This window comes from Sander vitreus, chromosome 14, assembly GCF_031162955.1.
Source record: "Sander vitreus isolate 19-12246 chromosome 14, sanVit1, whole genome shotgun sequence".
Lineage (NCBI taxonomy): Eukaryota > Metazoa > Chordata > Actinopteri > Perciformes > Percidae > Sander > Sander vitreus.
Window position 1 is genome coordinate 18,683,699 of NC_135868.1, and position 27,665 is coordinate 18,711,363.

At 40.3% G+C, this 27,665-nt stretch overlaps 1 protein-coding gene across 4 annotated transcripts in view; it reads right to left on the reverse strand.

The window, feature by feature from the left end:
* LOC144528768 (inactive phospholipase C-like protein 2) overlaps nucleotides 1–27,546 on the reverse strand; it is a 29,778-nt gene extending 2,232 nt beyond the window's left edge. The window contains exons 1-13 of one of the 4 annotated variants that reach the window (XM_078267575.1): nucleotides 26,968–27,048; nucleotides 23,863–23,986; nucleotides 17,090–17,191; nucleotides 16,725–16,874; nucleotides 16,389–16,549; nucleotides 15,390–15,858; nucleotides 14,027–15,253; nucleotides 13,698–13,947; nucleotides 13,256–13,542; nucleotides 12,461–12,514; nucleotides 8,049–8,252; nucleotides 6,036–6,111; nucleotides 93–202 (exon numbers count right to left, since the gene is read on the reverse strand). In XM_078267575.1, the coding sequence (XP_078123701.1) occupies nucleotides 93–202; nucleotides 6,036–6,111; nucleotides 8,049–8,252; nucleotides 12,461–12,514; nucleotides 13,256–13,542; nucleotides 13,698–13,947; nucleotides 14,027–15,253; nucleotides 15,390–15,858; nucleotides 16,389–16,549; nucleotides 16,725–16,874; nucleotides 17,090–17,191; nucleotides 23,863–23,910 (3,138 nt within the window). In that variant the 5' untranslated portion in view covers nucleotides 23,911–23,986; nucleotides 26,968–27,048. Of the gene's footprint in view, nucleotides 1–92; nucleotides 203–2,962; nucleotides 4,302–6,035; nucleotides 6,112–8,048; nucleotides 8,253–12,460; nucleotides 12,515–13,255; nucleotides 13,543–13,697; nucleotides 13,948–14,026; nucleotides 15,254–15,389; nucleotides 15,859–16,388; nucleotides 16,550–16,724; nucleotides 16,875–17,089; nucleotides 17,192–23,862; nucleotides 23,987–26,967 lie in introns of those variants that run through there. The other 3 variants (XM_078267573.1, XM_078267576.1, XM_078267574.1) reach the window with 3 other exon arrangements.
* Between the last annotated feature and the right edge of the window lie 119 nt (nucleotides 27,547–27,665).

Below are 27,665 nucleotides of genomic sequence, written 5' to 3' on the forward strand. Positions count from 1 at the left end.
TGAGCAACAAGCTGGAGGCCCAAAACATGTTCCAATGGTCTACCCCCTGAGGCTGTTTGTGTTTTTGTCTTGTACGAGTGTGTTTTGCTGACCTTAAGGATGGTGATGTTCCAGCTGAAACTCTCCAGCGCCCGACTGACCTTGCGACCCCTCAGCCCCTCCTTCGCCGCCAGAGTCTGCAGCTTCTCATGAAACTCCATGGCTAGAGCCGAAAATACAGACAACCACAGCAGGTTAAAATAATTCAAAGATCAACCTGTGAAGAATTATACCTTGGCAAACTTGTCTGAACACAGATAACAAAACTATACACATTTTCTGTGTAGATGTAATTATACACAATAAGCACCATCCAAAATAGTTGTATTTTTATTAATAATGAAATATATGCCATGCTAGCAGTGTGGCTCTATGCATGGCAAAGTCAGTCAGTCAGTCAGTCACTCGGTCCACCACTGACTGACACATACTGAAAAAAAAAAAAAAAACGTTTATGATCCCCAGAATCCTACTAACTTTGACGATCCCTTGATTTTCCCTCTAGTGCACTAGTATGTTAGCATGCTTATGTTAACATTTAGCTCAACACTGCTTAACAGTACAGGTTTTATTTACATCCATGGTGGCACAGCTAGGGTGATGATAGGCTCTTGTCTTATTGTTTGCCTTGTGTATTATGTAAATTCAGAATGTATAACAATAATATCACAGAACTTCCTTGCTCTGTTGCACTTGTCATTGTAATTTTGTTCAATTCTGTGCAAAAATACCAATAAAGACATTTTGGATTACAATCTAGGACAATAACAAGCAGTAGTCTCCTATTCCCCCACAGACCTGTGTCCAAAATGATACGCAATGTTTGTATGATCTTGTGCTAATGTGACCAAATATAATTTAGCTCAGATTCTCTTTTCTCCAATAAACTAAAGCTAAAAAGCTAAAATAAAGCTACTTCAGCTACCAGGTTGGCAGTAGCTCAGTCAGTAGGTAGCTGGGTCAAGTCCCCATACAGACCAAAGTATGGTGGGGGACTGGTAGCTGGAGAGGTGCCAGTTCAGCACCTTTTCAGCTCCCTCACGCTGACGTCTCTCTCCGTTAGTGCATGTATAGGTACTGAGTATATCTGTGTGTAATTGTAATAATAACAACAGAGTGAAAACATTGTAATATCACCTTGCAGGATTAATAAAGTGTACATTATTATTATTATCAACAGTTAAAGTATGTTACACAAGAGTAGCTGTATTGGACCATGAATACATGGATCCTTTTGATTTCTGTGTAGACTACGTATCAGTTAAAGCTTAGAGCACACTGGTCTTGTCTCTTTCAGGTATTGAAGCCCACAAACCATCACCACGCATAACACAATAGTGAACAGTCAGTATGGATCTCAGAAAGTTTGTCACTCAAACTTGCATTCCTACCAAACTGACCAGCCCCTTTTTGGTGTAAACTGTGAAATGAGAAAAGAAAAGATGTATCCACATTGAGCCATGGCTATGAAAATGTCAAAAATACATCAATGCCATGTGTCTAATCCAGTATTTAGTGGTCGGGCTTGGCTCTCTTTGGCTATTGTGTGTGTGAGATTCAATAGGTGGCTCCCACACTGATTAAAGGAAGCTTTGGCCAAAGTTCAGTAAGGAAGATGTTTTCTCCCACCTTTTGCCTTTATTTCTATGAATTACATTCACAAATTCTGATGTGACCATATCTGACCAATCAACTTTCTGCCTGCATTCCTCAAACCAATCAGTCTGCGAGTTTACATTATCCACCATTATTAATATCCATGGCTTTACTCCACCAACAGCAGCGTCTAGACTCTGGGGAGTCCTGTCCTATCTCCTGTCTTCATACGGGCGTACGCTTAATGAAGATGCTTCAAATCAATAGGGCCTAATCATCAAAGTCTTCTACATTGCCACCCTCAATTAATTGTTATACACTCTGATTAATCTCTCCTTTTTGAAATTCACACTATAAGCATTACATTTCACAGAAATAGAAAGAATAAGAAATGAGAAATGCAAAGGAATGATGGAAAGTGGATGGAAAATCTGAGAGACCAGATAGAGAAAAATACAGATAAAGTGATAGAGAGAGAGGGTCATAGTCAAAGTCTGGCCGCCAGCTAGTTAGAGTATGTGCAATGAGTTGTGTTGTGTGTCTGGCTTCCTCTGACTGCCCGGGGCCACTGTCCCGCTGTTGCCATGGAAACCCGGAAGTGGGTTAATACAGGGCACACATCACTGTGAGCCATCAATGTTAAACGCGCCAAGCTGTGGACCACACACGCATGCACGCACACACACACGCACAATTTTGTAAACACTAAACAGATTGGATGTGATTAGAATTTAACAATTGCTCACACATAATCCCTCTCTGTCACTAAAGGTTTGTAAACATAGACACACACCTGCACACACATACGTTGCCACTGATCCATATTCACACACACCTACAAAAGTTGCCTGAACAATAACCTTTACTGCACGGTTGCTAGGCAACTCAAAGCCTACATGCCAACGTAATGTGTGTGTGTTTCCCTGTGAAGCCAATGGAGGGAACATGATTTCCAAGCCAATGCTGGGACAGTTTGCATACACAGACAAACACACAGAAACAGGGTCCGGGCCCAGAGACCAAAATAACCTTCAGGGCCGGCCAAACAGGATATAGCAGGAAGAGTATCACCTTCACTTCCTGCCTTCTATTTGAACTGTGAGCAGTTGTGATGGGATAGACATAATCTACTGTTCAGACTTCCAGCCTCATGTCATTAAGAAACAACCAGGCATATGTATTTATTAGCATCTCATGTGTGTGGAAGTGTGGAATCTATACGTCTCACTGCTATACAAGTCAGGGAACTGGAGGATAAGCAGCTGCTCAACTCAGGTTCTTAAAGGGTCAGTTCACGCAAATTGCACCAAAAAAAAATCTTCCAAAAGATATCCCTTTATTTGGAGATGATGGTGGTGGAGAGCTGGTTGACATCTGGTGGGTGTGACAGGCCAGAGCGTATGATTCACATAATTTTCTTACTCATCAAACCATTCAGTGACTCCCTGTATGCTCTGTGTGAAGCATGTTCATTCATTATCAAAATAGTGTAACCATTACAAATAGTAGTTTGTCCAACAGAGAGCACTAACAAGTTAATTAACTTATTAACTACAAAATGCCTCTTTCAGTACATATCTTGGTCCCAATTCTTTAGTAGACAATTTTAAGGGAAATTTATCGAAAATGTTTGTTGGTCATGCGTCTATTTATAAAAAAATGAATATCGTCTGATATATCGTTTTCAGATTTGATCAGCCTCAAAAATCGAGTATTGGTCAGGTGCTATCACATGCTCTAGTGGTATTAATAGTGTTGGTTTGATTTGCCCAGCTTGTAAATGTATTTTTGGCATCATTTGGCAAAAAAATCTAAAATAATCTTTCAGCATATTGTTATTCAAGTGTTCTGAAAGAAGAAGAAAACTAGACATGGTTCTGTTTTCAGGCTTGAATGAAATTGTATTGCATTGAATTTTCAGCAACACCTCTTTCCAGGAACTACTCTGGATAAACCACAGCCCTCACTGTTTTCATTGGGTCTACTTTCTAGCAAAATCCCACAGTGTGTTGTGTGGATTATCCAGATTAATGAGGACACTGTCTCTGTAAAGACACATGGCAAAAAAATAAAATAAAGCAACTTAAAACCTTGTTTTTTGTTAATCTGGCCTTCAAAAGTTTGCAGCTCCACCCTGGATGTGTATTCCAGGGTGTAAAGGTACGCTGTGACATCACTTAAGGGTGTGGTCGTTGGGTGTAGACTAGAGACGGCATCAAAACATTTCAGCGTGGTGTTGTTACTTTTTTATTAAGAGACAGATATCTCAAAACCTGGCTAAATAAAACTAAAACTATTTGTATGGCTAAATACCACCAGATGTAAGTGAGAAAATAAGCATTTCTATATAATCTGGATGAACCAGCTCTTTAACACACCGACACATTATGATACTGAGGTGGAGTCACTCTCTCTTCTCCACTGAGGTTCTTGTCTTCCTCTCAGCATTGCCTCTTGCTATCCATCTCTACCATCTTCCCACGGCTTTCTTCTCCCTCTCCGTTTCAACTCTCTGATCTAATGTAACTTCTAGACATCCATCTCTGACACCAGCTGTCCCATGGCTCTCTCTGAGTGACCTGTTTATGCCTTCTCGCTGCCCGCCCCCTCGTCCAAGATTGAGAGGAGGACCTCCGCCTTGGGATCACCTGATTGCCATCTTCACTCTGTACACACAGGAAGAGCTTTGTTCATCAAATCAGGCCTCGGGGTCTGCAGCAGCTCTTTATCAGATGAGCGTAGTGGCACCTAACCAAACCATCTCACTTTCAAATCTCAGTCTATTTACTAATAATACTACAAGTGATCACATGAGAAATAAAAGTATTTGATAGAGTATAATATGGTTGCACAGTATCTCAGCAGCAGTTGACCTCGGCCGTAGTCCGAGCTGCAAAACGGATGTCACAAATTATTTGATCAGCGAGTGACGCTGTGGCCACAGAATGCTAGAATAAAGTTTAGTGGAGGATGGGTAGGTTGTCTGGAAGCTAAGTGGAGCAGTTTGCAAATTTGTAAACGACACTCATCTCTGTCAAACTTGTACCATCATCGTCCTCTTGAAATATCAATTAACTTCAGGTTCACTTTCATTTCTCCTTCCTCTCCTCTTTTCTATTCATGCCTCTCTCAAGGCGATGTTAATAAAGCTGACAAGTTTGTGTGCATTTCAACCCACAAAGGTTTCATGAAACCTACAGATGAATAAATATATGTCCCTGTGACCTGTGACGTCTGTAACTGCAGCTTTTTTTAAATCCAGCGCCTAGAGAATCATATTAATTAAGTGAATGTGTTTATTTTTTCTCTCCAAGCCACAGGTTAATGCTTCCAAATGTCATTCATAGTGACTCCTGGGTGTTGTGTTTGTGGGTTGTTTATTGCCTCTCTGATGACAGTCTGCCTGACTAATGTCAGATGACTCAGGGGGTCTGGCTGAGGTAAACAAACTTCTGCCAAAGATCATATCAGCAGGTCAGCTAGGGTGCCCTTAGCTTAACAGACTGAAGGATGATCGATGGCGGGAGCTCGCCAATTTAAACCCTCTCCATCCAAAACATACAGATGAACAAGGCCAGTAAAAATGTAACCTTGTGTGACACTGTTGATTATAGGCAGATGTCTGCAGAAGATGGGATAGGAAAACATGGTGGGAGAGGAGAGGACAGGAAAGGAGAGGAAAGGAAGGAGCATATAGGAAAGACAAGGAAAAAAAGAGGATACAAGGAAGGGAGATGAGATGAAAGGAAATGAAAGGGACAGAAAGGAAAGAAATTAAAAGGGATACAAAGAGAGGAGAGGACAGAGTATAAGAGGAAAGGAAAGGAAATAGGATACAAGACCAGGAGAGGTGAGAAAATAGCATAAGCTGAAATAAAGGACAATGGAGTAAAAGAGAGGGAAAAGGATGCAAAGAGAGGAAATGGAAGAAAAGAAAAAGAAACAAGAGGAGAGGGAAGGAGAGGAGAGACCATAAGAAGAAAGAAAAAGAAATACAGGGAAATGTGAGGAGAGTAAAGAAAATGAGGGGAGAGGAAAGGAAAGAGGATACAAGGAGAGGAGAGAGGGAACGAGAGAATAGGAAAGAAAAGGAAAGGTAAGGAAAACAAAAAGCAAGGATACAAACGAGAATAGGAGAGGAGACGAACTGAAAGAAAAGGAAGGGAGTTAAGTTAATGACCAAAGCAGCCACTGCAGTGTGGAAAACAGCACTGTTGTAGAGGCTGTGTGGGAGTTGTCATCAGTGAACTGGGAATATTGCCTGGTTTCAATACACACATCATAACACCAGCTACATACCAGCATCTCATACAAATACCCCCCCACACACACACACACACACACACACACACACACACACACACACACACACACACACACACACACACACACCTACACACCCATTGTCTGTATATGCAGGATCCTGTCGTAGAGTCCATCGGAGAGCTCGATCACTGCTCTGCTGGTCTGGACCATCTGCAGACAGGGAAACATCTATTAACATTAAACACACACACAGACACACACACACAGTTGTAGTGCAACATAAACCCTTAAGTAATTTTGCCATCTTGTTTTTTGCGTAAATCACACATGTAAGCACATATAGATACAGTCTGTTTTATTATCTGCTGTAAAAGAATAAAATATACAACACATTAAACTGGTATAAATCACATGGGAGGTGAACATTAACATAACATAAAACACTATTGTGATGTTTTGCATATGTTGGCAGTTGTTAAAATTATGGAAATAGCCGATTGGAGTTCACACTGTAGGCTGTTTAACCACAAATTGCACATATATATATATATATATATATATATATATATATATATATATATATATATGTATATCTCTTCCCATTTATATGTTATCTGTTTTGGCACTATAAGTAATGTCATCTCATGCCAATAAACAATTTATTGCTCTTACAATTTATAAAAAATGTATATATGTATGTATAGACACACACACCTGCATGAGCGCACGTACGCACCCACACACTGCACACACACACACACACACACACACACACACACACACACACACACACACACACACACACATTACACATGCATGCATGAGAAGTCACCAACAGAGACTTTTTAAAGTAATTACCACACACAACACACACATACACACACACACAGGAAGGACATGAGTAGCTTCTGCCTGATTAATTCTGCACCTCCTCTCACAAACCCTGCTGGGAAGTGACCCCTCTATGGGAAAAAACACTGTTCAACAAATAAGGGATTAGCTACAGAACATGAATTTGACCAGATCCCATGCGATAAGACACACACACACACACACACACACACACACACACACACACACACACACACACACATATTACACGGTCACAGGTCTATGCAGTTGCTAGTTGCATAGCAATGACAAACAACCCTAGTTAAATTAAAGTGTCACACTGAAACCATAACTTAATAAGACCAGGTCCACTTGTCTCCACGACAGCCTGTTTCTGGCTACAAATCCTCTCTCACTCATAATGCACACCCACTCACATATGCACTCTGGACAGTATCTCTAAATTGGCAATTCATACTGACTGTCCATCATCCTACCCAAAAGACTCCTGGGGAATATCTAATATGAAACACAACAAGTGCACTTTGAGTAAATATCAATTTAAAAAATATTGCAGCAGCCAGACAGATGGCGAAGAGAGGGGTGTAATGTTGTTTCACTTCATGTAACATGGCAAAGCGGGTTAGAGTGCTGGACCACAGCTGTATGGAAACCACATATAGGTGGCCAGCGACAGTCCAACAAGACCCAGGGAAATTATGTTGACCGTGGAAACGAAAGTGGTACGAAAGTAAGGACAGAAAGAAAGCCTGACATTGGCAAACCTAAACCCACACAAACACACTGATTCATCCCACCTTATTGACTATTTGATGCGCTGACTAACAGACCAACTGACCGCGCTGACCCTGCTTTTCTCCCTTCCTCTTTTTCTCTTTGTATTTATTTCCACGGGGGAGGCTGGATTTATTTTTCATTAAATAAATTAAGTCAGGTAAATAATTTTCTCCTCGTTCAGTGAAAGTCACAGTGGATTCAGGCCAAGGTGAGGACGTAGCCAATGTGTTTACAAGCCTTGTTACAGCCAGAACAATTGGGGATGTTGTCTGCTACATAACAATGAGAGCCGACTTTGTTTTTGAGAACATATTGATTACAGTAAAAAGGAAGCTTTTGTCTGGGAGGGGATGTTTCATTGTTAGGTCAAGTACATAGGAGATGGGAGGTGCTTAACTGATGTGATGTTTGCTAGTTTTGTTTGGCCTTTCCTTCCTTTTTATGTATTTCAGAAATGTGAGACTCCTTAATCTGGTAAAGAGCCTTAAGTATAACTGTCAACTCTCTTCCTTCCTCACCGTTTCATAGGTGGAGACGACCCGGCGAAGGATGTCGGGAAGCGGCCCCTGGGGCTCCAGTGTGGGGTAGTGGTCCCTGAGGTCAAACAGTAGTAAAGGTGCCCCGTCTGGTCCTGACACACTGGAGCCCAGAGCTAGCACGCACTGCATGAGGTTAGCCACTGCAGACACTCCACATAGCTCCCTGAACACTGCTACAGAGTTCTGTTGGAAAAAAAAGAGGGTAGACAGATATTACATCTGCAAATTTAAACCAACACACAAAGTCTTTCACAATCTTTCTTATTTCCTGACTCAAGGAAAAACAGTACGGAAACATAATTAATTGTGTGAATGCTGATTTCTCAGCATACACAGTATTGTTATCCGATTCTTCTGTACGATTTTCGGTCACCTACTACTTCTGCGTACTTTCAGCTACAAAAACCATTGAAATATCAATATGTTCAGCTCTTTAAGGACATTGTGCTTGTGTGGAGTTTGCATCTTCTTCCAGATTTTCTTTGACATACTATACTATGACTTTTTTATCACTATTTTTTACATACAATACTATGACTTTTTAATCAATTTTTTTTAATACTATACTACGGTATGACATTTTTCAATGTACTATTCTATGACTTTTTTTGACATACTATACTATGACTATTTTTGATATAAAATACTATGACTTTTTAAATCACTTTTTTCAACACACTTTACTATGAATTTTTTTTCGATATACTATACTATGACTTTTTATGACTTTTTTCAACATACTATACAATTACTTTTTATCACTTTGTTTGACATACTATACTATGAAGTTGTTATGACTTCTTTCAGCATACTATACTATACATTTTTTTGATGTGATATACTATAACTTTTTTATCACTGTATTGGACATATTATACTATGACTTTTTCAATATACTACGATTTTTTTTGGGCATTTCAGCCTTTAATGGAAAAGACAGCTAGATAGAAAAGGGGAGGTGAAGACATGCAGGAAATCAATACAGGTCAGGCTCGAACCCTTGACCTTCTGTGTCGAAGCATGCACTTTCATATATGTGCACCTGCTCTACCAACTGACAAACCTGACCACATACTATGTTAGTTTTTTTTAACATACTATACTATGACTTTTTCATCACTTTTTGTCGACATACCATACTATGACTTTTTAATGGCTTTTTTCGAAATACTATGCTATGACTGTTTTCAATATACTTTATTTGGTGTCACAGTGCCTCAGTGGTTAGCACTGCTCCAAATAGCATCATCATGTAGGAACTGCAGACACTGACCCAAATTCAAGTTAAGTAAGAATTCTTTCCGATATATTACAATTACTTTTTTTTACTTTTTTCACATACTATACCATGACTTCTTTATCACTTTTTTTCGACAAACTATATTATGACCTTTTTGATATACCATACTATGACTTTTTAATGGCTTTTGTAAACATACTGTGCTATGACTTTTTACAACATACTATATTATGACTTTTTATAACTTTTTCAACATACTATACTATGACTGTTTTTGTTATATTATACTATGACTTTTTGATGACTTTTATGTGACATACTAGACTATGACTTTTTATGGATTTTTTTGAATTTTTTTTCACTATGATATACTATGACTTTTTGATGACTTTTATGTGACATACTATAGTATACTATGTACACACTATGATTTTTTTCCCGACATACTACACTATGACTTTTTTTTATCACTTTTTCAAAATACTATACTGTGAATTTTTTTAAACATAAACTCTGTCAGTTGAGGTAGATTTAGATAGAGAATGATTGGAAGACAGAAGGTTGAGTGGTCAAATCTTATAAGTCTTTTGTATGACATACTATACTATGACTTTTGTATCACTTTTTCGACATACTATACTATGACTTCTTTTATCAATTTTTTTATGTTATACTATGACTTTTTTCGACATGCTATACTATGACATTTTTATCACTTTTTCGACATGCTATACTATGACTATTTTTGACAGACTATACTATGACTTCATTATCACTTTTTTCGACATACCATACTATTACTTTTTTATCACTTTATTTCAACGTGCTATACTGTGACTTTTTTCAATATACTATACTATCACTATTTTTTGCAGGTTACAGGAAGTTTTGAGGTCCAATATACTAAGTGAAAGAGACAAATATGCCAAAAACATACATTATGTGTCAGGTCAAGTAGCTTAGAGAGTTAAGCACTTGTTTGGAAGACAGAAGGTTGAGTGTTCAAATCCTATTGAATCAAGAATTACCTTACAAGAATAAATAACACATGTAGAAAAAAGTTCTGTTCCTGTTAGTCTCTATCCCATCATGTTGATTTGGAGAGATAAATGCACTTTTTGACACACATACTATGACTCTTCTCCAACTTTTTTTCGACATACTATACTATGACATTTTGACATACAATACTATGACTTTTTTTGACATACGATACTATGACTTTTTTAGGAAAACATAAACTTGGTGTCAGGTCAGATAGCTTAGGGTGATACGCTTATGATTGGAAGACAGAAAGTTGGGTGTTCAACTCCTGTTTTTTTTTGTATGTTTTTAGGTCCACTACACTAAGTGAAAGAGACAAATATGCCAAAAACTTGAACGTCTCTGTCCAGTCAGTTAGCTTAAGGAGATAAGTGTATGATTGGAAGACAGGAGGTTGAGTGTTTAAATTATATATATATACTATGATTTTTTTCGACATGCTATACTATGACTTTTTTTTATCACTTTTTCAACATACTATACTATGACTTTTTTATCACTTTTTCAACATACTATACTATGACTTTTTTCGACATGCTGTACTTTAACTTTTTTATGACTTTTTTCGACATCTCATACTATGACTTTTTTCGACATGCTATACTATGACTATTTTTGACATACTATTCTATGACTTTTTTATCACTTTTTTCAAAATACTATACTAAGACTTTTTTATCACTTTTTTTGATATGCCATACTATGACTTCTTTCGATATAGTATACTTTGACTTTTTTTATCACTTTTTTAGACATGCCATACAATGACTTTTTTTCGACCTGCTATACTATGACTTTTTAATCAATTTTTTCAACATACTATACTATGACGTTTTTGATATACCATACCATTACTTTTTAATGGCTTGTTTCAACATACTGTGCTATGACTGTTTTCAATACCGTCTGTTTGCTATCACAGTAGCTCAGTGGTTAACACCACTCCAAATAGCACTAGCAGGAAGTGTGAAGTATGAACTCTGACCCAGGTTTGATTCCCAGTATAACTTCTTTCACCATACTCTACAATGATTTTTTCGACATACTATACTATACTATTTTTGACATACTATGCTATGACTTTTTTCACTTTTTTCGACATACTATACAATTACTTTTTCATCACTTTTTTCGACATACTAAACTATGACTTTTTTCGATATATACTATGCCTTTTTAATGACTTCTTTCAACATACTATACTATGACATCTTTATCACTTTTTCCGACATACTATAGATGACTTTTTTATAATTTTGTTCAACATACTATAGATTACTTTTTTATAACTTTTTTCGACATACTATACTATGACTTTTTTGATATACTATACTATGACTTTTTAATGGCTTTTTTCAACATACTGTGCTATGACTTTTTGCAACATACTATATTATGACTTTTTTTTTTAAGATTATTTTTTTGTGCATTTTCAGCTTTTATTTTGATAGGACAGCAGAAGACATGAAAGGGGAGAGAGGGGGGAATGACATGCAGCAAAGGGCCGCAGTTCAAAGTCGGACCTGGACCTGCTGCGTCGAGGAGTAAACCTCTATACATGGGCCCAATATTGTGACTTTTTTTACTTTTTATCACTATTTTTGACATTCTATACTGACTTTTTATCACTTTTCAACATCCTATACTATGACTTTTTTCAAAATGCTATACTATGATTTTTTTTGACATACTATATTATCACTTTTTTCCATATATTATACAATGACTTTTGTCAACATTCTGTACTATGACTTTTTTCCCAGAAACTATGCTATGACTTTTTTTATTACACTATACTTTGACTTTTATATGACTTTTTTCAACATACCTATACTATTACTTTTTGCCATACCTTTACTATGACTTTTCTTTTCAAAAAACTCTATAATATTCCACATTTGTTTAATAAATTATTGGTATCATTCAACATTTCAATGAAATTCATACTAATTAAAAACATTCCCACTTTTCCAACTATTCTCACTACTTCGCCTTCTTCTTACGAAAATCCAGTTTAGCTTTGGCAATTTAGCTTTTTAGCATTCACAAGCATTTTCTGCAGGAAATGCATTTTCTAGTTAAACACAAAATCTGTTAAATCTCTTACCCACTCTGTCTGCCACTTGATTTGCTCGCTCTCTCTCTCGCTCTCTCTCTCTCTCTAACACACACACACACACACACACACACACACACACACACACACACACACAATCATTTGTCTATTTGCCTTTTCCTTCAACTATTGATTTGTCCTCCTGCAGTTGTGTTGTAATAGTTTAGGTTGAAACAGAAGAAATCAAGAGACGTGGAAGCCAACAGTCTCACCACACTGACTAAATTACTTTTTTTTTGCCCCAGGGTGACACAAGCATGCACAGACCAAATGGCTGCCTGGCTCATAAAGGTTAGATCATTTATTTTTAATTTTTTTAAATTGCAGAAAATTCCCTTTCTTTCTTGTCAGTTGCATACACAGTCATCACTGTTAAACTTCAATACATTGATAATGAGCAAGATAAATTAGATATTCTTTTTTCATTAGCCATTCACTTACAATGAACAGGAATAAATATGATTGGGGCTGCAATGAACAATTATTTAAATTTTTAAACAGTCAGTGTTGTTTTTTAAATAATTGATTCATTTTTAGTCTGTAAAATGGCAGAAATGTGTAAAAAATAAATAACAATCAAATTTCCAATCGACATCTTCATATTGATTGTGTTGTGTAACCAACAGCCCAAAACCCAGAGATATTCAAAGCAGAAAATCGTCGCATTTGAGAAGCTGGAACCAGTTTATGTTTGGCATTTTTGCTTGATAAATGACTTTCAATTAATAAATACAATGAATAATCAATATTGTTACTTTTGCAAGCTAAATATTCACTCTTCCTTACCTGCATATTTTCCCTCAGGTCAGTGGCTTCTCTCAGCGGAGGAGCAGCCATCTTGAAAACCTCGTCCACAGCCCGGACCCCCAAGTCCCTCAGGGCGGTGTAGTCTCTCCCCTTGCGGGCCTTTCGCACAGACAGTCCCCTTTTGTAAGGCTTTCCCCCTCCTCGCCGATTGGTGAGGGCCACATGGACAAACAGCTTGGCGTGGGTAAGTTCCTCCCCTGTCAAAGACTGCAGTGGTACATGTCGGTAGCCCGGTTGAAGACAGTCCAGAGGGATGGTATACTGACCTGTGGTGGTAGGGAGATCACATTTAAAAAGCATTTCAAAGAAATATGAAAACATGAGCGGCAATAACATTTTCCATCCACTCAAACCTAAACTACGATATCATCCATTGAGTCTATTTACAGTAACCCTTCTGACCTCTGACTCTGACACCAACCTATGAAATCATCCCCTATGAAGTCATCATCCAGCACCACAAAGCGAACCATGGCAAGCTCCGGCAGGTTGATCTGGATCTCAAAGCTCTCATCAAAGACGGGGTTGTCCCCATTCTGTGTCACTGTCCTGGTGCGGCGCTCTGTGCAGTCAGCTGGGATGCCGTGGATCTCAACGTACACGTAGGGGTCCACCACATCTCCTTTGGCCCCCGCACCCTTTGGCTTGGGCAGGTTTTGGCCGCTTATCACCTGGGAGAAGAAACATATTCATGAGTTGAGAGGATTATTCCAGTTTAATATAACTTCACATTTCTTTATTCCACCACACCTTGACATGGAGCAGCTGTGGAGACACACCAGGCACTGTGTCTCTGGTGTCGGCACTGAAATAAGACACCTCCTGCCGCATGATGGCTGGCCGCAGAACATAACCACAGTTCCCGTTCTGCCTGAACCAGGCTGTGTTCAGGTCCATCATCAGTCCTGCTGTCTGAAAATTCATGGACACAATCTGGCAACCGCACTTCCACAGGTCCTGAGGGTTCATGTTGCTCGAATCAATACGCATGGGGCTGGGGTACACCCGCGACAAGAAATGCTTGTTGTGATTGACAAAGTCGCCAGGGCTCTCGCTAGCGAGACGCACGGCCAGAGACTCATGAAAGGAACACAGTTCCCAAGGGTTTTGGCTTTTGGATGACGTTGGGAAGTCAATAAAGAGGACTGAGCGGCAAAGAGTTACTAGGTCAGAGAGCTCCTTCAAGAGTTGGAAACGTTTGGGAAGAAGATGAGGAGGATTAGATTGAGTGACAGCTATGAAAGAAACACTTTTCTGCACCATGTCCTTCTCATTTCCTCCAGGCACTGTCCCTCCACTGTTAGCCGCTGCCTTCATCCTTTGACACATCTCTGCCCCTTCATCCTCCTCACTTACCTCCCCGTCCTCCCCATCAGAACCTGGCCCCAACTTTTTACCCTTTAGGAGAATTCGATTCCTTAGGGCATGCGGCGATGGTAAATATGACTCCCCTTCGTAAGGGGGATCTGTGTATAAACTCTTCCCTAGTATCCCTGTGAGATGTTGCCACATCACTTTCTGTTGTTGAAGTGAACAGTGGTTCTCAATACATATAATTAATGGGTACTGTGAGGCCACAAATGCAAACTTTCCAATTGCTTCTAACACACAACGCAGGACCAGTGGTGGGGAGAGGGTGTGTCCAGTACACACCACCGGCTCCTCATCGGGGCCGTCCCAGACGTCCACCTCCACACATCGACAACCCATTTTGAGAGCGCGAATGTAGCCAGAGATGTCGGACGGTCCTCGAAACTGGTCCTCGATGAGGTAGGTATTGTGGGAGGAGCTGATGTAGTAGTGAGACAAAGGCTGGGACATGTCCTGGCACACGGTGTCATGCTCCCTATCGAAGAGGTGGCACTCTGCCGAGGTGAGGTAGCTGGTGAAGCCATCCAGTGACAGGTATCCCTGCTGCCGTCCCTGCTCCGATGGCTCGTGGGCCTGGATGAGCTTCAGGCTGGTCTCCTCACTCACCTGGAGGATACAGTGAGAGAAGGGAATTGAGAGATAAAGGGGAAAATTGGACAGGGGTGTAATGACATACAACAGGAATGCTTGGATTGCATTTGTTTTCTGCTATTTGTATGCATGATTAATTTATGTTACCCACTTGAGCCATGCCTTGCTCTGCCTCGAGGAACCTCATCAGGTCCTTGGTGTCCAGGAACTCCTTGTTGCTAGAGAACTGCACCAACAGAAAGTAGATCTCCGGGCGTGTGCAGAAGTCATGGAAGACCTCGATGAACTCCTGCCTGGTGACTCGCTCATTTCTTCCTATTAGTCTTTTGTTTTCGCTATGATCTTTAACTCCAGATTTGCTATCTAGAGTAAGCCCACACATCCTCTCCCTAACTCTTTGAAGCTCTTTAAACCTGTGCTCCACTTTGCCTCTGCCCACCCCAGGGTTCACGCCCTGTATCAACTTAATGGCTAACTGCAAGCGGATCCCTTCTTTAGCATCTTCCTGTCCGTCCGATTCAGCAGCAGAGGAGAACAACTGCTCTAGCCAGCCAATTCGAAGGCTGTCCTGACTGCTGGCAAGCATGTCCAGGGCATGTTTCCCATACTGCATCAGATACCTGGAGGAAGATGAGAGAAGACAAGGCAGATGCAGTTGGACAGAATATTTTCCTTACGATGCTGCATCACAAACATTTTCATTTTCAGCTCACTTTCATTTCACTGACTCTCACATAAAACACCATAACTGCAGCAGTGGAATCAGTTTAAAGTCAAATCACATTCACTGTCATAGCCCTTCATCACAAGAATGTCTCAAAGGACTACACAAAGAAATCAGCCCACCAAGATCTCACTATTCACCTCAATACAAGAAATACAAGAGAGAACGCAAAGCCGAAGACATGAGATATCATGTTGGACTGACATAAAGGGCCTGACTAAATGAGCTAGTCTAGCCTACCCCACATGTACAAACCTCAGTACAACCACAAATTGATGTCAATTTTGTATCTACTTTGGCACCTTTAAGAAGCTCTGAAGATCAGAAGATTATTTACCTACCAAATGTGTGTGGTGTGTTTCTGGTACATGTTACATCACAGGTGTACAATGTAAGACTGCTCCTAGTTTTATTGTTGTGTCATACCTCAGGCCAGTCACCCAAATGTTAGCCACTTCAGCAGAGTTGGCCACCAGGTCCAAACTTTCAAACATCTCTCCATAGATGATAGAGAATGCACAGTCCTCTGAAATCTGCTCATAAACTCCACTGGTGCGGAAGGTTTCTGTGTTACGACCTGTCCGTACCTAGAATGTGAGACCATAAGTGATGCAAAAACCCACATCAGATATAATAAAAACAAATCAACTGCTTCCGTATGGTTCAGGGTTGTTTTTCATTGCCTTAGTCTAAAGGGATCAGTGAGATCATTCATAAAGTCAGGGAGGGTTGATTCATAAAGCTTTTTCTCTGGACACTGACCTCTCGTATGGAGGCTAGCGAGATGCGAGCTTTGTCTGACTCCTTCTTGGATGGCTCCCAGCATAGAGCCTGGAGGCCTGCGTCCAGCAGGTAGTAACGCTGGTAAACACGTGAGTTGGTTCGAATTTTCTTCAGCTCAATCCCCTCCACCTTCAAGCAAGATATGGATGAAGTTGTCACACACTGACTATCAGTGTAGAGCTCACTCATTTTCACTTCTGAACAAACTCTGTTGAGTGTTTGACAGGCTCAAAACCCTGTGATCTAACAGAAACCACTGATGCATGCACTGCACATTAAATATTCCATGCACAGATATGTAAGATGTATATTCTATGTAAAGGGTTACACTGTGGCTGACCGACCATGGAGTGGATACAGTCTGCAGCGCTGCTGATCTTCTTCTCTGACAGGCTGCTGCTGAAGGACACTGTCTTCTTCCTCTCCCGACCAGCACGTGACCCATCCTGATGAGGAGGAATGGAAGGAAGGATGAAAGGATAGAACAGATGAAGAAAGGGGGTGGGGGAGATGCAATAAGAAGAAGACAGATAGTTATCCCTCTAAAGAGTAGGCTTTGCTTGGGCATGACAAAAACATTTTTTCCATCCAGAATGGATCTCAAAGGATTAAAAGGCGTGTCAGTTTATATAACCATACATAAACACAGATTATTTCATCTACTACATAGAGCCTCCTCTTTCCAATCTGTTATTGTTTTTCCTGATGCTAAAAGCCTTTGCTTGCCCTTCACCATTAGACCATTAATCATACCTGACCAGACAGAGGCAGCAGGCAGCAGCATTCTAATTCTGCCCCTCCGCAACGACACTGCAGACCCAATCAGTTTATCTGAGCCGACCATCGGAGCTCATCCATCTGATGTATTGACCAATCAGATATCACCCCCAAGAGAACAGATAAGAGTGTATATGTGTATATGTGTATATTAGAGTCCTGATAAAATCCAATTAAAGACTTAATTGAAACTAATCTAAGGCAGGATAAACAGAATGACATAATTGTAGTTGATTTAATCAAGTTGGGTGATGGAAGACACAAACACCCAAACCCTCAACATACTATTGTCTTAAATACATACTTCATTTTCTCGACTAACCGTTTCATACAGAATTCCAATAAAAATGAAAATATGTTACTATATCCTATTATCATAGTCTAGATTCAGATTTCTTTCAGGAAGTTGTTTTGTTTTGAAATAGTGAATACATCTAAACAAAATTTAGAAAAATACAGTAAGTGCACATATGTCTGCAGTGGAAGATCAAATCCAGCAGCCTGTTGCTGCACCCAACAAACAGATAAGGCTCAGTTGTTTTGGAGTATTTAAGAAGTCAAAATTGATCACTAGTAGACCGATCAATATTTTCATATTCATAATGAATATCAGTGAATACTGATCAGTGGCAGATTAATATCTACTTATCAGCATTTCTCTTTTCTTTTCATTCAAACAAGAGTTTATATGAACCTCAAGAGCACTTCTTTTATGAGGGAACCCTTCATATGAAAGAAATATAAAGATAAAGATAAAAGAAAGAAAGAGAGAAAAAAAGATCCTGAACTGTGTGTTATCTAAAGAATATGAACACGTGAGAGAGAGGAAGCATAATTCACAGAGGATGAAAAGGTTTCCTTTAGAGGGAAGGCAGGGCGCCTAACCATCACAAATTCTCATAGAATTGTCTCATTAGGATGGAGAAGTGTTTCCAATGGCGACAATGTTTTTATGGCCTGGGTGGCAGGAGAGGGAGGCGGCGCTCTAAAAATACCCTTGGTGCCAAGGGGTATGATAGAGGGAGTAAGAGGTGGTGTGGACAGAGAGACAGTTACTCTGAAAACTACAGGAAGCAAAAGGAAAAGCTCTGACAGTCAATTTTAGCACCTTTCAAAAATATATTAACAAAATAAAACCTGACCTGAGCTAATTGATGTGTGTTCTCATTACAGTAAAAAGCTACCCCCCTTCAGAGTGCTTCAGCAACTCAAATCAGCAAATTCAACCTCAAATAGAAAGACTCAGATGCAACTCACTCCACACCAGCAGCAATTTATTTTGAAAACAGCACTGAATTTGAATCTGAAAGCTCATGGGAAGTTCCCCAGTGACGCACAAATGAGACACACTTATTGATTTAACTCACAAATACACACACACACGTGCATCTTCACACAGGAGTGCACAGTACCACCCTACTCAGTCACACTTCTCTCTTTCCTTTCATGCAGTGCGGCGACAGACACCGGAGATTAATGTTGGTCTCAATCTATATCTCTTCCTCTGTGTGTGTGTGTGTGTGTGTGTGTGTGTGTGTGTGTGGTTGTGTGTGTGGTGTGTGTGGTTGTGTGTGTGTGTGTGTGTGTGTGTGTGTGTGTGTGTGTGTGTGTGTGTAACATTTGCGGTAAGGTCCCTGTGGGGCTCTACCAGCACCAATCGCAGTGCACACCTTACCCAATTAGGAAACTCCACATAAATAACGTTGGTCTCCACAGACATGCATGTGACCAATAACAAACATGTCATCCCTGATTAATAGACAAGCAATGGAAAGATATTATATTGAAGCAACCTAATAAGCATCATATGGTGTGTTGTGTGCATGTCACAAGCTGTGCTTGCAGCAGGGGAAACACCAGAATTCTATCAGTGGCCTGTTCAACAGTTGGGATTTAATTATCTCATGTGTGGAGGCTGTCCTGCACGCCCACCTCTGTTAGCCTACAACATAAATTACTGATAGAGAGAGAGACAAATCCAAAGAATGCTGACGTCACTGTAGACTCTGAATCAATTATCCTGACAGGATAAAACAAGAGGGCACAGATTAATCTCCAAGTAGATAAGCATATGAATAAAACACAAAGGTAAATTTATTGATTTTTCGACACTGTCCAACCAGATTAGAGTACACACAGACACACATAGACACAGACACACATAGACACACACATAGAAAAACAAAACAAGGGCAGCTTCTACCCGCTGATAAAAAAAAATTCCATTCGACTTTAAGCTCTGTTTGAATGTCTCCGTCATAAATGCCCTATTTCGTTTTTCTGACTGGGGAAGATGAGTCCCCAAAACCACCACTGTGCTTCAAAACAGGAAGCCGCCTGTCAGCTTGTCACAGAGAGCTTCCTGTGGCTCAGCCGAGAACCATGTGAAGCGACAATGCAGAGGACAAAGAAAGAACGAAAGAACAAAAGGATTCTTGATACAGCAATACAGTAACATCTCATCACTCCTGATTATTGATACATTAGTTGTTATGCGAGCCCAACAAGTGATAAACATTGAGACCAAAAAACCCATTCAGATACTTTGTAGCAATCAATAGCCACGTAGACAGAATTTTTTTCTTTGTTTATACATTGTTAATACAACCTGTTGAATATACAGTATAGGTCCTATAGACCTTTATAAGAAATAAGTATTAAAATGCTTGCTGTTACTTCAGCAGTATTTCATAGAGGTTAAGTAGTTCTTTTCCATCTGCCAGTTTTTATCTGATGGAAACACAAAAGATTACAGTTTAAATGAATTTGGAAAATATAAATACATTTTACACACTGCTATGTGATTACTGATGTTCCTGACAGGACATCTAGACTGACTGAACTGTAGTGACAGATGGACAGATGAAGGGCGAGAGAAATGGAGGAGACTGTGGCAGAGCAGATTGGATGCAGTTATCAGAGAAAGACCCACAAAATGACAGAGAGACATTACAGAAAGTTGAAACTTGAGAAGAGGACACAGATTAACTAAACAAGAGGAAAAAGATGAGCTAGAGGACGGATGGAGAGAAATAAATACAAGCTCTTTGACAGATTAGTGTCGATGTTTATACGTACAGGCACAGCGCCTCTGCCCTTGGTATTTGCCTGTAGGTACCAGCATAGCCTTCATTAGCCATCTTAAATGCATGCATAGTATGATGCATATGAGCGTATGCAACAAGCCCGTATCACTAATTACAGCAGCTCAGAGTCCACAGAATGAAGATGTAGGTCATTAGTGGGTGTTGTCTTTGATCCACTAATTAAGAGAGACAGAAAATCAGAGAAACTTGGTTGTTAGGGGAGACAATAGACTTGTCCTCTATTGTAAACAATAGAGGAGTGGAAATTGGTAGGAAGGCAGAACTGTCATCCCTGTGGCCTTGTGTTTGACGGCAGATGATGGATGATTAATGGCGTAGGTTATTTCAGTGCCTGTCACCCTGGAGGAGGGGGGTGGGAGGTAGCAACATGGGGAGATTTGCTCTGAGGTTTATTTGAATTGTGTTAAACTCAACACTCACAACAGGGTGCCGGCAGCCACCAGCATGTGTGTGTATCGTATCATCACGTGATACCATTGCTACAGAATAATTGCTTCTGATTGGCGGGCAGGCGTCCATTAGAACTGCATAGGAGAACATAGTTCCAATCAATCACTTACCCACCACTCTGAATCACTGCACAAGGCTATTACACTGCAGGTAACCATAGCAATACTAATGCTTCATGCTATGTACCAGTAAAGTCTAAATGATGAAACTGACCTTAAATGTTGGTTACTCAGGCTACATACAAACTAAAATAATGGATGACAACTTACACACAGGCACTCTTTTCTTCTTTGATACGCTGGCACAGACCTCCGCCAAGGCATGCCCTATTTAACAATGTTAATGCAGTGTACATTTTTTCAATAATTCCAATACAAAATGAATGCAGCATCTCAAAATGATAACAAAAGTTTAAAAAAAAACAATTTGTGTATCCGCCCCCTGATTTGGATCAGCTCCAAAATGTAATGGGTTCTTCCTTAGCCCATGCTTCACCCTTCCACCAAGTTTTATGAAAATTGGGCCAGTATTATTTGTGTAATCTTGCTGACAGACAAACAAACAAAAGGACTAATCGAACCTAAAACATTAAACATATTCCCCCTTGGCAGAGGTAATAATGGACTCAGTGGGGAAACACCATTCTGACTCATGTAGGCCTAATGCTGGTCTTATTACGTTATTATTTTCTTAATTCCGGACTAGAACTGAAATGATTAGTCGATCAATAGATTGGTCGATCTACCTAAAATGTATTTAAAAGAATTACAAAAAATCATGACTAAAAGTATATAGCCATGTTAGTTGCTCAGTGAAGCTGTAGGCCTACGAATGCCAAGCACTGCTTGGTGTTACGTTTACTATGTTCACTATGTTAGTTTAGCGTTTTAGCATGCTCACATTTGCTAATAGGCACTAAACACAAAGCACAGCTGAGGCTGATGGGAATGTCATCAGTTTTGCAGGAATTTGGTCATAAACCAAACTATTTATAAAAATATTTGTTTTTATCTGATGATGGCACTAGATGAAAAGTCCCCAAAGTCATTACAGTTCATCCTGAGGGGACATTAAGTAACAAATGTTATGGCAATCCACCCAATAGTTGTTGAGATATTTTACACCCAGAATTTTCTGACCTTTTCTAGACTTAATTAATCTAAAAAATAACTGTTATATTAACTGGCTATCAAACTACTTGGTATTCACTGCCATAACCAGGACATCTTCATTGGTATCGCTTACTAATTACAAAGTGTGTAATAATCACACCATCTGTGTCTTTGTGTGTGTGTGACTGCAATAGAAGACGTGGCATTGGGGTCAAACAGGAAGCACTGTGTGGTCAAGTCATTCTGTCATGTATGGGAATACTGTTCAACAGAAAATGTGGTGAGCATACACAGTAACTCAGCTGCTCAGTCTGATTATATCCTCCTGCCCTTGTGGTAAGAAGAGCTGCAGCTCTTTTACGCCTCAAACCTTTCAAGTCCCATGTGCGCTTAAGCACACATACACACAATCAAACACACACACCACACAAAATGAAACATTTGAACACTTGAAAAGGTCATTTTGTCAGAGATCTAACTACGATTTCAGCTGACAAACGTCACAGAGGCATTTACTGAAGATAGGAGGACCACTGAAACCAAGAACAGGCGGTTGGAGACTTGAGTCAGGCATCAGCATTTCACATGCCTCCATGATGACCTAGGTGAGGCTCACTAACAGGCACAAACACAGACATCCATACACATACACACATGCATGGCTGGATGTATATTATAAATGTAGAGTGTGTATGTGGAGCAACTCAATTGCCAAAGGAGCTCAGAGTAGTAGCATGTCCTGTGGCTCCATCACAATCAGAGAGGTTGATTCCATAGAAATAGAATGAGAGTAGAACGGACATTGAACTGTTTGCCGTGGCCATTTGACATATGAAAAAAATGGTGACCAGCTCATTGACCATAAATAGAATGAGTTAGCCAACGGTATACAGAAAAATGTCAGCTGCTCTGACCATTGCTATATTGATTTGAATGGGAATGTCTGTTCTACTCTCAGTCTATTTCTATGGTTTATCCTCTCCCTGTGCTGTGCAGGGGTCATTCGTCTGCAGGCTAAAGTGTTTTAAAGCAGGCTAAAGATGCTGATTTGAACTGCAGGAGGTGCTCAGGGCTGCTCTGACTCAAACTACTGCCTTTTCCAGCTGTATGCTAATGCTGCTCCCTCAGTCTGAAAAACACACACACAAAACAGACATCAGCCACCTAGGCCAAAATGAAATACTTCACTTGCGCGTACATGCATACTTCACTTGCGCGTACATGCATACTTCACTTGCGCATACATACATATTTATTTGAACCCAAACCATGATCTTTTCCTAAAACTAACCAAGTATTTTGGGTTGGATTCACAACGTTACCCATGTGTGACGTTAACTTAAAGTTGCTACAACAAGGTGGCACACCAACTGCCAATAACATGTAAGAAGTCGTGAAACTCAGAAAATAACAAGTTAGCTTAATGTAAAAACGGGTTTCTCATGGGATGCAAGTGAAAGTCTTGTGTTTGACTCATTCATCCACCATAATGATCTACCTGATTCTCTACAAAAAGGCCAGGGGGTAGGCTGGATGTCTGGATTTATCCCAACTTCATCCCAGCACTCTACGTACATCTGGCAATTATGATACTTGAAGTTGACTACTATTGTTTTCCGCAGCTGTTGCAATGGATTGATCACAAAGGAGCAAGCAAAGAGACAGCTTTACCTGAGTTGCATTATTGCATTTTGCCTCCACCTGTCTCAACCTCTTCATTTATGTTATTGGCAGTTGATGTGCCACCTTGTTGTAGCAACTTTAAGTTAACACCACATGTGGTTACGTTGTGAATCTGAAAATGAAAAGATCATGGTTTGAGTTAAAATAAGTATGTTTGTTTAATAAGTTAAATAATCAATAAATAAGTCACTAGGTGGTTTTAGACTTCAGCATACACGCCATACTTATGCACACATACATACATACTCACACGTTATACATGTATGTGCAAGTGAAGTATGCATGTATGCACAGGTGCTTAGTACCAGTATGTATGTATGTGCAAGTGAAGTATGTATGTGCAAGTGAAGTATTCAATTTTGGCCTAGGAGGCTTCTCATACCAAAATGCACACACACACACACACACACACACACACACACACACACACACACACACACACACACACACACATACATACCCATTAGACAGAGATATACCATATTTGCACACTTTTGTGCACATTCAACAAACAACATATAACAAGTTAATTAGTGAGCTTTAGGTGCTGACGTGCAGATTAGTTATCTTTGGACAGAGCCAGGCTAGCTCTGTCCCCTTGCTTTCAGTCGTCATGCTAAGCTATGCTATGCTAATCTAAGGTTTATACTGAACGGGCAAAAATGAGTGGTATCAATCTTCTTATCCAGCTCTCAGCAATAAAGCAAATTAATATAACCCAAAATGTTGCAATATTCCTTTAATTTTTTTCAGATTAGTTAACACTTAAAGAGGTGAGGCAATTATTGACTTATATCCCATTAGATTATTATATTAAAGTGCATTGTTTTTCTTGGTTATTAAAAAGCTGAGAGTGCCCACATATACACTATATCTCTCTCACACACACAAAGGAGCACATTAACATGCTAACCATGTATTTCGGAGTCTCATGCTGGCATGAGTAACGAGAGAGCTGGAAAGCTGATATTTGTTTTGCCTAGCTGTGTTTTACTAGAAGGCAGGTCTGTGCAAGAGTGTGTGCTTGTGTGTGTGACTGAATGTGTGTGTTTTAAAACAAAGAGAGAGACAAAGAGAGTGCCTGATGGTTATCTACATCAAGATGAACTTGAAGCATAAACTGAGTGGGCACCTGATTCTGCATCTCCTTCACGGACAGAATAAATGAGAGGACAGCAGACAGCATGAAGTACTGATAAAATACAATTAAGGGTACTCTCATTACTTCAGCCGAAGCGAATGGAAGCACGCACGCACGCACACACACATACACACACACACACACACACACACACACACACACACACACACACACACACACACACACACACACACACACACACACTGGACATAATCCCATGACTCCTGTGAAAAGTGGTCTGGAATGTCATGTTTCCTGTTTATCTGCCTACATACCACCACATACTCCTATTGTGTGGAATCCTGAGTTTAGCCATAGAGGTAATTTATGAAACAGCACAACACACTGCTGTGTTGACATGTGGATTGATAACTCCTGAGCTCGAACTATCCCAAGCCTCAACTGTTTAGGATTCAAAACCGAGCATGTTTGTGGTGAAAGCATAAACTGCTTGATTGCTGCTGGTTGATTGCTGAATGTTCTCAGCATTAAATGTGCCCACTGAACTGAACCTGAAGTCAGATACATCCTCACACCACAAATGCATGCGTCAATACATGGGATGCATATGCAATGTACAGCGTTTTTTTCCCCCACACTGTCATGCATTACAACTCTTTGGAGTCATGTTTTGGATGCAGTCAGGACTTATTTAATGCCATTTCTGACCCAGCATATAGAGATAACAGAACTTCCCTGAAGCAAACAGAGTGTTTTTAAACCCTCTGTTTCAGGTTGGCTGCAATGTCGTAACAAAAAAGAAGACAAGACCAGGCCTGTGTGTTGGCATAGTGTGTTACGCATCATCACCAACTGCTCATGACTTAATAGCATTATTGCAACATGAACCTTGCGAGGAAATTGGCCAACTGGCTGGCTTCCTGTCTTGCAGAGTGGGAGCCAATCAGACACAGATGAAGCCATATTTGAATAGTCATGTCTTTACAGGCAGTAGCTCTGGAGACAAGCAGCAACTAGAGATCAATACAAGACTTCCATGCCAAGAGGACTGAAACCATAAAAGGCCAATGTCAATGTATGAGTTATTGATAAGATGTTGCTATTGACAATACTTTAAATGCTTTATGAATAAAATAAACATAAACAGTTGTGATATCTATTCCAAGGACATTATACAAATAAACTTAATATTTGCTTAAATCTGAGCTCAGATCAGGGTAGGCTGTGGGGTTAATTGGACAGGGTTACACAGAGGGCGAAGTAAATGCAATTTCTCATTCTAATAAAAGACTGCAGCAGGTGCTTTCACTTATTAGTTCCTCCTCCTCCTCCTCCTCCTCCACTCTAGCTGATTAAGTGCTAATAAGTGACATTGCCTGCTGTTGTCTGTGGCTGGAACAAAGCCTTGCCTGCACATATCAACCCTATGGCACATATGATTGAAAAGCTCTGAAATTGAATGCTTTTTCTGGAGTCCTGTGAGGTCAGTAGTCAAGGCTTGAGGTCTAAATGTATGACAGGCAGCATTTAAACATCCTAAATGTGACATGATGCACATTTATAAGCACAAAATACTTCTACTCATTCGTCTAAATTTCTTCAACAGCATTGAAACATGAGGGAAATGAGGTGACTGATAAACGTGCGGTTCGAAACAGATGGAGAGGAAGTGGACAGGAACCAGATACAGTGTATTAACCGTTTATGTTCAGGTTGCAGGTAGATGATGTCAGCAGTTTATGTCAGAGGGAGAGCTCTGTGGCTGTGTGTTAAGTCACCACATCTATATGCACCAGCATTACATTCATGCAGGGGCTTGTAGTGCAATCAAGTAGCCATATCCTGCTTTGTCATATATTTTATTGAATCATTACTTATTGTTTAAGGTAGACTTGCAACAGTTTGCATGCATGTTTTATTTGTTTATATTGTTTCCTCTTATATTTAAAAGCAAGACGAGCTGTTTTCTCCTGACGGAAACGATGGCCTACCTTGATCAGACTGCTGCGTCGAGGAATTGGTTTGGAGGCTGAAACTGAACCCGCGCTCTCCGACGTCGGGGACTCGCAGCTGGATTCGTTTTGGACCTTCTTCACGGTGTCTGACACGCTGCAGTTTCCGTTTGACACCGGCTCTCCTCGGTGCGTCTCCAGGCTCATTCCGGCTCCTCCTGACGCAGCTTTCCAGCCAGCAACCGGCAGACCGACGGCTCTTTTGTTCTCTCCAAATTCAGCCATGGTGACACGTTTTTTGGGGATTTCTCAGATCTCTTGAAAGCGCCGGGGCTCCGAACGCAACAGCGCTGCACGCGGACGCAGGCGTGCCATCATTTGAAGTGAGCGATAGACCGTGCGCCAAGAGCAGAGCAAACTTCTCTCTCTCTCTCTCTCTCTCTCTCTCTCTCTCTCTCTCTCTCTCTCTCTCTCTCTCTCTCTCTCTCTCTCTCGGTGACAGGAGGAGAGACAGCCGAGCGACAGCAGTGACCGACACCTACTAGACCTCCACCGCCAACACTCAACACATCTCCGGCCGCTACGTGCGCTTGCGTTCAGGAAATGCACATGCTATGGTTGTCTGCTCCTCCTCCTCCTCCTCCGCCGCCGCCTTAATACATCCTCTTCCCACAGTGCTAAAGAACAACGTAGCCTACACCATGATTTCTACATAACATCAGCTCCTACTGTGTGCC